The 14,782-nt window shown below is 35.4% G+C and overlaps 1 protein-coding gene across 2 annotated transcripts in view; it reads left to right on the top strand.

Moving 5' to 3' along the window:
- ZZZ3 (zinc finger ZZ-type containing 3) overlaps window positions 1-14,782 on the top strand; it is a 50,483-nt gene that overhangs the window by 25,204 nt on the left and 10,497 nt on the right. Inside the window, exons 4-7 of one of the 2 annotated variants that reach the window (XM_004699315.3) lie at window positions 9,828-9,966; window positions 12,831-12,978; window positions 13,065-13,180; window positions 14,676-14,747. In XM_004699315.3, the coding sequence (XP_004699372.1) occupies window positions 9,828-9,966; window positions 12,831-12,978; window positions 13,065-13,180; window positions 14,676-14,747 (475 nt within the window). The remainder of the gene's footprint in view (window positions 1-9,827; window positions 9,967-12,830; window positions 12,979-13,064; window positions 13,181-14,675; window positions 14,748-14,782) is intronic. The other variant, XM_045291803.1, reaches the window with a different exon arrangement.

A 14,782-nucleotide genomic window follows, 5' to 3' on the forward strand; every position in this document is an offset into this window, starting at 1 on the left:
AAATCAGTGACATTTGTACATCTATAAGAGAGAACTTTATAGCAAGAATTAATTTTATATCCAGGAAGCATCCCAGTTTAGTCTAACTCAAGTCCATGGGTCTAGTTGTATCCAGAACCCTCTTCAGATTCATGTAGCTGCTGGCTGATGATGCAGAAAAGGTGAAGCAGAAGCAGGGAGATCGCAAGCCTGTGAGTACAGATTCACATGGATCCAGTTATCGGGAATATGATACGATGCCTGCAGTTTAGAAGTTGACCCCTAGGATCACTGGCCTATGGCACTGGCCCTGGAATCAGGCACAAGCAGGGAGGGCAAAGGAGCAGAGAGAGAAGTCCCCAGTGTCTCATTAAAAGTCTACACCCCCCCAAAGAGGCATCATCAGGTTGTGACCTGATTGATATATTGGACTTCACTGTACATTTTCAGTGTCCAACAAACTAAGAATGATAATATTTGTGTCCATTCTAACCAAAGGTGATCCAATAGAATGTGGAGGAAATTACCGGACTAGTAGCACAAGATTTTACTGTAGATAACTCAAAATCAGTTATGTCATCCCATCAGCAAGTACCTGACACAAATTCAACTGGATTTAGAATAGGACTGGAAAGGGGTTTTATTGCTGAAGTCAGATATTTGCTGAAAGTAAATACCAGAAAGATATTTAACTTTTCTTGACTACCCAAAGTCATTTGATGATGGAGATCATAACAAATTACGTATAACATTGCAAGATTGGAATTCCAGCACATAATCGTTGTACCCATGTGAAACATTCACATAGTCCAAGAGTTTGTTGTTTGTACAGTATAAAGTGATACAGTGTTATTTAGAATCAGGAAAGGTATGTGTCAGGATTGTATCCTTTCTCCATACTTAAGCAATCTCAATGTTAAACAGGTTATGTGACAAGCTGGACAGACAGCATGATGAAGAACACAGCACCATGATTAGAAACTTAGCAACCCACTATGACACCACCTAGCTTGAACACTTACTTAACTGATGAAGACTTCTGTATGATACAGCCTTCAGTCTGATTACACTTCAACCGGAAACAATCTTTATGATGAGGTGTAATCGTCACACTGAAGACTGTAGTCTTTGATCTTCATCAGTAAGTTTTCATGTCTTCTTGTTTTTGGCTAGTTAAGTTCTGTGGACTCTTCATTATTTTTGTAGTTGCATAATCTAGTTATGCATGGGTCAGTTTCTTTTTCTGTTTATAGGCACTTGTGTCCATCCCTTTGCTATTATGAATAATGCTGCAGTGAATAAATACAGGTGAGCATGTGACTATTAGTGTCACTGCTCATATATCTTGAATATATGGGTGAACCAAACCAAACAAACACATTTGAGTCGATGCTGACTCATAGCCGTCCTATAGGAATAGACTTGCCCCTGTGAGTTTCCAAGACTAACTCTATATGGGAATAGAAAAAGCCCCAACTTTCTCCAAGGAGTGACTGGTGGTTTCGAACTGCTGACCTTGTAGGTAGCACGCAGCTCAATGCATAACCATTGCACTACCAATGCTCCTCCAGTATATTTGATAAAGACTGGATATGTTGGATAGGAGTGTGATGGCTGGTTCATAAAGTTTGCCTGTTTCTACCTTCTTGAGGAAGGAGCATATTGTTTTCTATAGTGATTATACATTTTACAGTCTCACCAATAATATATTTTCAATCTCCCTCATAACTTCACTGGTATTTGTTTTCTGCGAGGTCCGAAATTCACTAGCTGCTTTGTGGGAGAAAGATGAAACTTTTCACTCCCTTAAAGAGTTAAGAGTCTCGGAAACCCTCAGTGGCAGCTCCAGTTCTACCTTCTACCTTGTCACATAAGGTCACCATGAGTTGGAATCAACTCTGGCAGTGAGTTTGGTTTTTGGAGTGTTTTGATCACTGCCAGTTTTTGCAATGGAGACATAGTGTCAAATTGTAGTTTTGATTTGTATATCTTTAAAGAGCAGTGGCCACAAATTTTCATATATTTGTTGGCTGCCCGAATTTGTTCATTGGCAAAATACTTGTTCATACCCTTTGCACATTTTAAAATTGGATCATTTTTTGTTTATTACTGAGTTATTAAAGTTTCTTGTCAGATATTTATTTAGTTGTTAAAGATTTTCCCCCACAATCTGTAGGTTCTCTTTTAATTTTTTGGTATTGTTTTGATGAGCATACATATTTAATTTTAAGATATTTCAGTTAACTGATTGATCTTCTGTTCATACATTTTTTGCTGTTTGATAGTTTATGCCAAAAGTCAAGTCCCCTTGAATAGAGGGGAGAATATGTCTCTGTCATATTCCAGGAGCTTCGTAACTTTAGCATTAACGTGTACATCTTTGATCTATTTGGTGGGTGTTGCGGTGAGACGATAGTGTGCACTGTGTCAGGTATAGATCTTATTTCATTTTTCTGCCTTGCAAGTACTGTTTGTTGAAGAGTTGGTTTCATCCCGTTTGGATGGACTTCAACTCTGTTTTCAAAGATCAGTTTCCCGTAAGACTCACTTCGGAATTCTCAGTGCTGTTCTATTGGTGTGTCTGTCGTGGAACCCGTGCTGGTTGTTTGATTATTGGGCTGTATAGTAAGTTTTGAGATCAAGACACTTGGTAGTTTTTAATGCGAAGGGGTTGGTTTTTTTTTTAATTACATAGGTTACCTTTAAAGTCTGAGATAGTAACGTATTCTTCCAGGGCAAATTACACTGACTTATGTGAGTGCTCTGTGTCCAGGGGCCTTTCAGTCAGGACTACTTTAAACTATAGTGTGGCCTGAATGTTCTGGAGCCACCACCCAAACTAAAAAAAAAAACCCCTAAAAAACCAAAAATTGTCCTTGAGTTGATTCTGTTAGTGACCCTATAGGACACAATAGAATTGTCCCAATTGGTTTCAGAGGCTGTAACTCATGACAGGAATAAAAAGCCACGCCTTTCTCTCATGGAGCAGATTGTGGATTTGAACTGATGACCTTGTGGTTAGCAGCCCAACATCCAGATAATATGATTTGGCACAGTAAATGTTTAAGTAGACTATATTGTAGTATCAGCTCTCTTATTGAGATTTTTTTATCTAAAATGGAAATGGGAGTGAAAGAAGGGGACTTAATTTCATGGGTAGGGAGGTCTCCTATTATATTTCCTATGCTGACAACTGTATCTTGTGTTCCCTGGCCAAGTGAGATCCATAAAATTGAGTTTATTTTTATATGGTTCAGTATCTATCTCCAAGGCAAAAGCAGCTTTATGTCTTAATTTGCCTGTCTAATTTTTATCTTAAATTAGATTTGGGGCAGTAAATAAGCCTTGGTATCTTACTTGTTATATGTCTTTAAAATAAACAAGGCCTTTTTTGGAGGGGGATTGGTGGGTTTTTATTCAGTAATTTTAGTGCATTCATTATAGGATTGATCTCGATACTAAAAAGACACCAGAAGGTGAGGTGTTAGTTTCTAATTTAACACAATATAATAAAAGACTGATTTTTCTCTAACCAATTCTGGATTTTCCTCGAAAGTTACAGTGATACCATTTGTGAATTACTTGTTATTTCCATGAAACTTTTTAGTCATAACGGAAGTGAAAGTATCATATAGAAAGTTTCTGATTCACCAAATAGATAGTTTTAAAAACACTTAGCTACATTTAAATTATGTGTGTCCTGCACAATAATAATTCTTAGTGAATTTGAATGTCTTTTGGAAAGTAGAGGTACTAGACTTGATTGAAATTCTGGGTTAGTTAGAGGTAATTGAAGCATTTTTCCTCAAAGTTTTAAACTGGTATATTACTAGGATGAATAGAACACATTATTGTTTAGAATGTTTTGATTAGTATTCTTAACAGTTTTGTCTTTTGTGTGTGTGTGTTAAATTTATTTAATATTTGTTTGTTTGACATGAACGTGTCTGTCACAAAAGACTTCGAAATCCATTTTACAGTTTTGTCTTCTTGAGAAGGAAATTCCATGTCTCTTGATTCGCGCCCCCCCCCCCCATCTCTTTCTGTTTACCAGTGCACATATGTAGACACTCACATTTAAACATTGGTAAAGCCATCTCAAGATGAGCTTTTCTATACCTATCTCTTTTTTATTATTGTTTAGACAAATATATTCATGATCTTCTGTTTCTTTGATTAAGCTTGATTTTCTTAGAGAAGCTGCTACTTTCCAGCTCCAAAGTGTAGTGAAAATCTTCATTCCCCAGTGTTTTTATTTAGGAAAAAAACTTAGAAAATTTTACTGAGCATATGTAAACCACATCACTTAAATTCATCAGTTGTTCATACTTTGTAACATTTGCCATTCCCGTTATCCCTTTCCTTTCTATACTCTCTCTCCATATGCTTTTCAAATGAATAAGCCATTTCAGAGTAAATTAAGGACTTGATTTGCCACTTTTATACTTTAGGTATAAACTTTATACACACACACACACACACACTCTTACACATACACATAATCCTAAAAATGAAAGGCATTCTCCTATACAATCTTAAATACTGTTACCTCACTACGGCAAGGTAACATTGGTAGAATCAAGTTATTTAAACTACTCATTATATTCCAGTTTTTACCACAATACTTGTTATTAATGTCTGCCCACTCCCCTTTGCCCCTCAGGGACTTAATGAAGATTACACATTGCATTTAGCTATCATGTCTCTTCAGTTTCCTTTTATGTATAACAAGACTAGGCAGAGGCTTGTTATTAAAAGACTAGATAATAAATCGTCTTTGCAGGTAGTGTGGTATCTGTTACAACTTTGCAAATATTTCCAGAAAGTGGCTGTATGGAGATAATGTAATCAAATGGTCATAGCTATAGTCCAATACAAGTATGAAAAATGGCAAGCCATAAAATAGTTGTTATTTTTTAAATTTTTTTACTGTTTGAAGAATGTGAACCATATTTCTTGCAAAATGCACCTCAGTCTAGGTTTTTAGAAAATTCATTAGTTTTTTTTAAGGTTATAAATGTCATGTAATCGTAGATTTACTGTCAATAGAAATGTAAGTCTGATTTATTAACAAGATTCTGGTTCATTTGGAAAAAAATCTCCCTTTTTCTTTTCTCTTTGCAATAGTATATGTATTATTACTACAAGAAATGGGATGATAAAACCTTGATACTCTGTTCCAGGCATCTACATTTTTACCTATATACTCTTTTATTTAAATGTTTTTATATTCACAGAAGTGAATAAAGAATTCAAGAGGACTTGGATACTGAAAGGTAGTGAAAATAACTTAGATGTAGACTTGAAAGGTATTTATATTTTAGCTAAATGTAATTCTATAATAAAAAGCTTGAAATTAGTTTATGTTGCTGACATGAAACAAAAGTAAAGAGTCTTTTATCACAGGTATGCCTATTCTTAGCATTGTGTATGATTTAACTTTAGAAATAAATAATTTTGATAGATTTAGTACAAAGTTGCCCATGTGAGAAAACTAGCTATACTTCTATCTGTGCAAAAGTGTCTGACATTTAAGAAAGCTATTTTGTTCTTAGTCCAGTGAAAAACAACAGAGTGTAGCATATTTTCTGGGATTAAAGGGCTTTTGGGTTTGTAGTGCTTGTATTTCTTTTAAATAGCTATATGAAAATCTGTTGATTAGGTGGTAGTTTGTTAATCTTATTGTCTTTGAGGAGGTTTTTCTTCATACCTGTGTCTTTATCATAATTTGATCTTGGTTTGATCCTTTATATCCTGTAAAATAAGTTTATTTCCTATTCACTAAATATAGATAAAAATCATATTCTATTTGAGGCCTTCTTTTCTTGGCTAAATATTCTCAAATTTAAAACTATTTTTTACATCCTAACTCCATAATAAATGTTTGAAATTATCGTAGCAAATTACTTCATCCCTGTGCCCTACTTTCGTTGTCTATAAGATAATGATTCTACTTGTTTCAAATTGGTTGTGGTTATTGAGTGTATGTATTACACTTAAAATCGAACAGTTCTTGGCATATGGTATATATTCAGTAAATGTTAGAAGCTATTGTTCCTTCATGTATAATTTTCAATTTGGCCTCTTCTGAATCTGTACATATCTTTCAAAGAGGAGTGGAATGCAGTGGCAGTGTGATCTGGCCAGCAGAGTGATAATAGAATGATCACTTCTTTTGTTCTCGCTCACCCATCCCACCATCGACTAATTTGGGCAAAAGTTGATGGTGGTGGTGTTTTTTATTTTGATAACATAATCAAACATTGTAAAAAATAGACTGACTAGTATTAACTCATATGCCTATCAACCAATCCCACCTATATGATCATTCTATCTCATTCATACATCCATCACTTCATTTTTTCTCACCTGGTGTATTTGTAATTCCCCTGTCATACCTAAGCTCTGTGTAGTTTATCTTAGGAATTAGTAAATAGTGTCCTATTCTGTTAGTGACTAATTGTTGATTCAGTTAAAAAAACATCTTGCCTTGAGTTGATTATCTGGATCAGATTCTGTAGTTAATTTGCATTGGGGATAGATGAGTCAGTTGGCACAATTGACAATAGAGTTGTATGAGTCATGCTGCTTATTTTAAATGTCACCCTATTTAAGAAATAATCCCTTCAGTTTCTGCACAGGTATATAGATTTGTATGTGTGTGTTATTTTTATTGGTAAACTCTCTGAGTACTCCTGGAAATAAGTCAGATGATCTAAATAGCAAACTTGAAGCTAAGGTTTTCTTAAACCTTTCCACTTACTCTAGGATTTAATCTTTACCACTGTTTATTCTAGGCCTTTCAATCTGATGATCATTTTACTATGACTAAAAAAAAGTAAAATAGGTTTGAAGAATTATTCTTCCCTTTTCATCTTTTTTACTATTTTTAAAAGTCAGATTTGTGCAATAATTTACATAAAGATTGCTATAGTTCAGTGGCTTCAAATAGTGGCTCTCGGACACCACTTTATTTGCTCCAAATATAATAAAAGATCTTTTTAATAGACAGTAGCATTATTTCATAACTCTTTTTACCTGTGTCATGTTAATTGTTGCTCAATGAACTGAGATTTTATTAGATCTTTTTAAAAAAATATGCATTTGGAAGTGTGTAATCCATGGTTAAAACGAATTGATTATGGTATAGAAACACCACAAGTCTTTGGTTATTCAGCTGGAGACAGTTACGAGTATTGTAGAGACGGTTGCTTCTAGCATATATCTGTAATATTTCTAACTCAATATCTACCCTTCATGAGGCTGCCTAGCAGAAGCAGCAGATGCAGGGTTTGTACACAGCACACACAAAGAGAGACTTAGTTACTGAGTTTAATACTTGTAACTGGAATGACTTTTTCTACGGTCCTAATTCTCTCCACATTTGGAGTTTAACTTATAAATGGAATACTTCTAGTTTAAGAGGAGTCTTCACCTTTATCAGTTTTCACCTTAATAATTAACAGTCTGTTCAGGGATTAGTTAACAAGGGACTTGAGAACAAGGATCAGATATGTGTTTGGCATGGAGTTGAGAAAGAGTGCTGATAGTGAATGTTAACGTTGTAATTACGTTATGGCTGTGAACCTCAAAATTACCTTGTTTTGCCTTTGAAATTTCATCTAGTATGTTTTCTCCTAACCTAAAGAATTCAATAGACTTTTTAATTACTCAGAACATCAATTTGTTTAATTTCTTGAAAAATATTGAGCATCTGTATCTTGGGAACTGCTGCCAACTGGATAAACTGTGAGCAAAACAATGTGTGTGTGTCTGCCATTGTGGCATTTATGATCTAATGGAAAACAGAATGAGATTTATTTGAAGGCACATAGAAAACTTGGTCTTCCCTAATAACCACTTACTTTAAAGAGAACTTGGAATGATTTCTTAATATTTCTTTAGCAAAACGTATTTCAGCATTTATATAGGGCTTTTAGATTAATATTTTTTCTATGTGTAATGATTAGCAAGGAAAGATACTTTCAACTAAAAAGTGTTTAAAAGTGAATTAGTCTATATGTCTCATCGTAAAATTTCATGAAAATGACAGATATAGGTATGGTATGCTATATTCTAGATAGACCCTTAAGAGACATCATTCCACTCTAAGAAGTGAACTTTTGTTTTATTTTGAATGCCATGCACGCCCGCCCCCCCCCAAAAAAAAAGTGTTATGGAAAGTGAGCCTTGTTTACTATACTGAACTGCCATCACATCGATTCCAACACACCATGACCTTGTGTGACAAGTAGACTGCTCTTGTGAGTTTCTGAGACTAACTCTATGCAAGTAGAAAAACTAGGCTTTCTCCTGTGAAATGTCTGGTTTTGAACTGCTAACCTCGAGGGTTAGCTCACTCAACTTGTTACTCTATTATGTGGCCAAACCAAAAATTCAAACTCACCATTAAGTCAATTCTGACTCCTATAGGACAGGGTAGAACTGCCCCTGTGAGTATCTGAGAACTCCGGAGTAGAAACTCACTGCCGCTGAGTCAATGCTGCCTCCGTGAACTCGACAGGAGTCAAAGTGTAACTCTTTATGGAGTAGCTTTTTACAGGAGTGGCTGTGTACTCTACGGGAGTAGAAGGCCCAGTCTTTCTCCTGCAGAGCTGCAGGTGGTTTCGAACTGGCAACCATGCAGATTGTAGCCCAAAGGCTCCTCTTTCTTGCGTGGAGCAATTTTACTTTCACACTGCAGACCTTGTGGTTAGCAGTTCAGTTTGTAACCACTGTGCCACCAGGACTCCTAAATTAACCATCACTCAGTAAATTCCATCTCCTAGCAAGCTGATAGGTCGGTGCCGAACTGCCCCAGGGGTTTTGAGATTGTAACTCTATACCGGAGTCGAAAGCGCATCTTTCTCCAGGGGAGTGACTGGTCGTTTTGAACTTTGGATGTTAGCAGCCCAACTCCAAACCATCACGGCTCCTTCCTTTCATTCACTCTCTACCATCAAGTCAATTCTGACTCTGGGTGACCCTATGGGCCAGGGTAGACCTGCCCTTGTGGATTTCTGATACTGTAAATCTTTTTTTTTTATATTGTAAATCTTTATGGGAATAGAAAGCCTTGTCTTTCTCCCCATAGAATGGCTGTGAACCTGAACTGTTGACCTTGTGATTGGCAGCTCAGTGCATTACCATTATGCCACCAGGGCCCCTTCTTTTACTATAGGGTTTATTTTTTTTTAAAGTGCAGTTAAGAGTCATGAGAGTTAAGACTGAATCATGTCTGAATTCTGTGACAGTGTTTTGTGAATCTGAGGAAAGAAATGTTCTTTAGCTTGATTATCCCAATAGAATCTAATAGAGAGGATGGTTTTACTAATTGTTCCTGCTGTTCTGCACTGTCAGTCGAGTCAGACCAAGAGCAACCCCATAGGACAGAGCAGAACCTTTATTCATGGGCTTTTCTAGGCAGCAATGTTTACCAGGTCTCTCTCTGCCACAGAGCTGCGTGTGGGTCAAACTGTCAATCTTTGAGCCAGCAGGCGAGCATTTACACTTAACCATCCACCCAAACTTCTTGATCTTGCCTGGTTTATAGTTTGTTAATGACTAATAGTTGAGAAATCCCGATACTTTTTTGATCTTTGTACTTGTTTGGGTTTAAGAATTAGAGAAAATGAGGGAAGAGGCTTTGCTTTCGCTAACTGATATATTCTGACTAGGTACTTCGTAACTCAGGGAGACCTCATTTAGTCCCAGTAATATATTTTAATAAACTCTTTCAGGTAACTTTTTAAAAGACTGCGTGATTTAATAGTAAATCATGGTTTGAACTTGGTATTTATTGTTATTGCTAGAAAATTTTAGTGAGCTATTTTTCTTTGTCTCTGTAGTTATCAGAGACTGTTACAGACGATTGCTGTACTCGAGGCTCAACGTTCTCAAGCAGTTCAAGACCTTGAAAGTTTAGGCAGACACCAGAGGGAAGCATTAAAAAATCCGATTGGATTTGTGGAAAAACTCCAGAAGAAGGTATACATTGAGCTTTTTAAAAAGATTTACTAAGATACATTTGGTAATAATTTAGAGAACTTGGTTTATTCTCTTTATATGAGTGTATTTTCTTTAAGGTTTTATATTTTGCCCTTATGTGGTTAGAAAATAAAATGTAACAAATGAAATTGCTAAGAGCTTCTTTTACTGGATATTTCTATAGGACCTTAATGTCCTATTCCTAGACATTTTACTCTTTTGCTTTTAGGAGTTTCAGGATTAGTAAACTAAAAGAAAAAATTTAAACTTTACTACTTAATTGCTGTTGTTTATGTTTATCTTTACCCAGAAACATATTCTGATGGAAAACAATGATGATTAAGAGCAAAATGTATTTTAATATCGTTAAAGGTTTTTAGTACACAAAATCCATGAGGAGGAAGTATATATTTTACTTAATTTTGAATGTGCCCCCCTTCTTTTCCTGAAAAAATCCTCCATAATTTTCTGATTTGGAAATGGATCATTTGATCATGTAAAAGTGAGGCTAATGTTTTCAATAACTTTCTTGATAATAGATCATCGGTTCAGCTATGTGTTTATGCATCTTGGACTTTTCAATTCCTCAGTAAATATGAAAGCACTATATTTGAAAAGATAAAAACAAAAATGTTTTGGAAAGAATCCTTTTATTTTCCTTTTAAGAAACTTGTCCTATGTAATTTGGCAACTAGGATCTTGTGAGTTACCTGCTGTTGATGAGAGTCACAGCAGCGGTTTATCAGGTGCTAAAGGGAGCAGCCTTACGGACTTTATTTAGATGTAGTCGTTTATTATTTGAATATTTCTAATATTATGTACTCGGCAGACAGTTCTCTTCATGCTTTCAGGAAAACCTTGAACAGTATGACAGATATAGAAGCATGCATTATTTGCTCATACTTCTGAGGTTTTTAGAACCCTACTGAGATATGGAACCCTTATGCCAAAATGGGTCCACTTAGCTATTTATCAAATCTATATTGCTATTAAAAAGTTTGCTATTTCAAAAAGATGTAATACATAGCACTTAATAATGAGTTTGAATAACAGATGCTGTTAGAAAAGTAGGTATTAAAAGTGAGTTAATTTTTAAAATGTATTACTTGTAGGCACATTTACTAGAGTTGAATGTAGTTGGTTGGTTGTAGGTTCTCCATTTCCAGTTTAGTTTGGAACCAAATTTTGTTTTCACTTTATCCTAAAAAACAGATTGATACTGGCCACTGTAAGAATTGTTTATAGAAATGTTCAGAAGTATATTAAACTTAGATTCCTTAATAATCACTAAAGACGGATGAGAGAGCTTCCAAAAGTTTGTGGGGAAAGGGAATTAAAAAGACAGTGGATTTTTTATGAAGCCCTCTTTTGTTCTACAGCAGGAACTTGTAGGTTTCCTTTAAAAGTTTATTTGATGCTCTGTTTTCTGTGGTTGCTCCTGCATATTTATTTTTCATACTTTATGGTTGGCATATTAGGTACACTGTTGATTTGTGATCTATTTGATTTAGAAGACATCCTAAAAGTTCCCAATTGAAATTAATAAAAGTTGTGGCATAAAATGCAGGGAAAATTTATGACTTGCTAGTTTTGTTCAGTCATAAAATAATAATCATTATCTTTTAACTAATCAATACATATTAACCAAGTTCAGGTTAGTGTGTGTTGCTATGTAAATTAATGCTCATTAATCAAGCTTCCCGTTAATATGTATTATTATATAATATCAAAGAAACAATAAAATTACAATGGGGTCACGGAATAGATTGTTGGTTTGGAATTTGTAACTTGACAGCAGCCCCACCCCCCCCAAAGTTTTAACACAGAAAAGTAGAAAGCATTGTAACACAAGAAAGTTAATAACACGAGTCTTTAGATTGTACAAGGAATATTTTACTGCATTTACTCTTGTCACATATCTGTTAATAATTCTATCCACCCATCATAATATCTTTTTGATTTATCTCAAAGTTGCAAACATCATAGAGACTTCAACTAAAATGCCTCAGCATGCATGTCACTAATTAAACTTCTTTTATAAGGGTGAACTTTACATATGACAATATCTAAAAATTCTAATTTACCGTTTCTTGAATTTTGACAAATACATACAACTATATAACCCAAATCCCTTAAGGAAAAAGATTACAGCCCAGTTTTGCTAATTGTAGCAATTTATAACTTTTCTGAGGATTGCTGGTAAAGTAAGTGAATTCCAGATGAGCTAAAGCGGTAGTTTTGTGTCTCAGAATGTCTTAATTTTTAATAAATGGGCTAAGGCCTTACTAGTTTATAGATCAGTCATGATCATGGGGGTACACTTTTAATGAATTCTCCATATTAAGTCTCATCTATTTTAATCTAACCATTTTGATGCTCTTCTTAGAGATAATTGCTGCCTTTTGCTTTTGTTTTATGTTTAAAATTGAAATTCAACGTTAGAACCATATTACGAAGTAGTATTTATATTTTGCTCAATTCTTGTTACCTTTTTTTCCATTTTAATGTTTAGAGCAGTGGTTCTCAACCTTCCTAATGCTGTGACCCTTTAATACAGTTCCTCATGTTGTGATGAACCCCCTCACTCTCAACCATAAAATTATTTTCGTTGCTACTTCATCACTGTAATTTTGCTACAGTTAGGAATCGGGCGACCCCTGCGAAAGGGTCATTCAGCCTCCAAAGGGGTCACTACCCACAGGTTGAGAACCATTGGTTTAGACTGTATTTTAATTTTATTAACCCTTAGATTCAAACTGTTTAGAAAAGTAGCTAGCTGGTTATTTGGACTTACAGTCGAATAAAAATATAACTGTAGTTGAATTTTTCTTGAATTAATCAAGAAAAATATTTTTCTTTTCCAGGCTGATATAGGGCTTCCATATCCACAGAGAGTTGTTCAGTTACCTGACATTTCATGGGACCAATATACCAATAGTCTTGGGAACTTTGAAAGAGAATTTAGAAACCGTAAAAGACATACTAGGAGAGTTAAACTAGTTTTTGATAAAGGTAAGAAATTAAATAATAAGAATTATAAATGGAGAAATAGGTGACTATACTTGCTTTAATATGTTTGTACTTGGATTTGTTTTTAGTAGGTTTACCTGCTAGACCAAAAAGTCCTTTAGATTCTAAGAAGGATGGGGATTCCCTTTCTTACTCTATGTTGCCTTTGAGTGATGGTCCAGAAGGCTCCAACAGTCGTCCTCAAGTAAGTAGTATTAAGCATTGGCATAGGAATTTGGAATTGTCGACAAAACCTTTTTTCACATTTTGCTGTTCTATGTTCTTAAATTATTAGAAGATAGTGGGGGCATGAACTTTGAAGTTAGGAGAAACTTGGATTGTAATATCAGCTTCACTACTTATTAGCTGTGGAATTTCAGATAACATTTGAGCTAAAATCTCTAGACTGCAGTTTACTTATGTTATAGGATTATAAGGAGTTCTGATGGTGTAGCAGGTTACCTTTGGGCTGCTAATGATGGGATCAGCAGTTTAAAATCTTCATCCTCTGTGGGAGAAAGATGAAGCTTTCTAATATTGTCAAGAGTCATTGAAACCCATAGGAGCAGTTCTACTCTGCCTTAAAGGTTTACCATGAGTTGGTTTAAAAATGAAATTCCTGTCATCCATGTCACAGAGTCTAGAAAGAAATACCAAATGAAATAAAGAAAAATGAAAGTATTTTATAACCATGAAATATCACACATTAAAGAAATAGATTTACAACATGATCCCTGAAGACAAAATGGTTGCATAAGCAAATGTGATGAAGAAAGCTGATGGTGCCCAGCTGTCAAAAGATATAGCATCTGGGGGTCTTAGCATCTGGGGGTCTTAAAGACTTGAAGATAAACAAACGGCCATCTAGCTCAGAAGCAACAAAGCCTACATGGAAGAAGCACACCAGTCTGTGTGATCATGAGGTGTCAATGGGATCAGGTATCAGGCATCTAAGACCCAGAAAAAAATCATACCCAATGTAAATGGGGGAGGGGGGCATGGAGTAGAGACCCAATGCCCATCTGTTGACAATGGGACATCCCCTTACAGAAGGGTCACAAGAGACGAGCCAGTCAGGGTGTGGTATAGCACCGATGAAACACACAACTTTCCTCTAGTTCTTTGGTGCTTCCATCCCCCCACTATCATGACTTCACTTCTACCCTGCAAATCAGATTAGACCAGAGCATGCACACTGCTACAGGTAAGAGCCTGCAACACAGGGAATCCAGGATAGATAAACGCCTCAGGGCCAATAATGAGAGTAGAGATACTAGCAGGTTTATGGGAGGCTGGTGGGGAGAAAAGGGGAATCCATCACAAGGATCAATCTATAGCCCCCTCCCAGGGGACAACTAATGGAAAGATGGGTGAAGGGCAATGGAGAATGATATAAGATATGAAAATAATAATCTATAACTTATCAGGGTTCATGAGTCAGGCCGGGAGAAGAAATGGGGCACTGATAACGGGCTCAAGTTAGAAGAAAATGCTTTGAAAATGATGATGGCAGCAGCATATGTGTAAATGTGCTTGATACACTGGATAAATGTATGGATTGTGATAAGAGATGTAAGAGCCAACCAATAAAAGTATTAAAAAAATAGATTTACTAAAATAGCTTTAAATTAACAAAAGTAATTATGCATTCTGGTAGTCTTGTTATTTTCTCTCTGATAAAAGCCTTGCTTTAAACACAGATGATAAGGGGACGCCTCTGTGATGATACCAAACCTGAAACATTTAACCAATTATGGACTGTAGAAGAACAGGTAATAGATATTTCTAAATTATATAGGTTTAAAAC

Source organism: Echinops telfairi, unplaced genomic scaffold, assembly GCF_000313985.2.
Source record: "Echinops telfairi isolate 266 unplaced genomic scaffold, ASM31398v2 ScPeMD7_443;HRSCAF=831, whole genome shotgun sequence".
NCBI classification, from domain to species: Eukaryota; Metazoa; Chordata; class Mammalia; order Afrosoricida; family Tenrecidae; genus Echinops; species Echinops telfairi.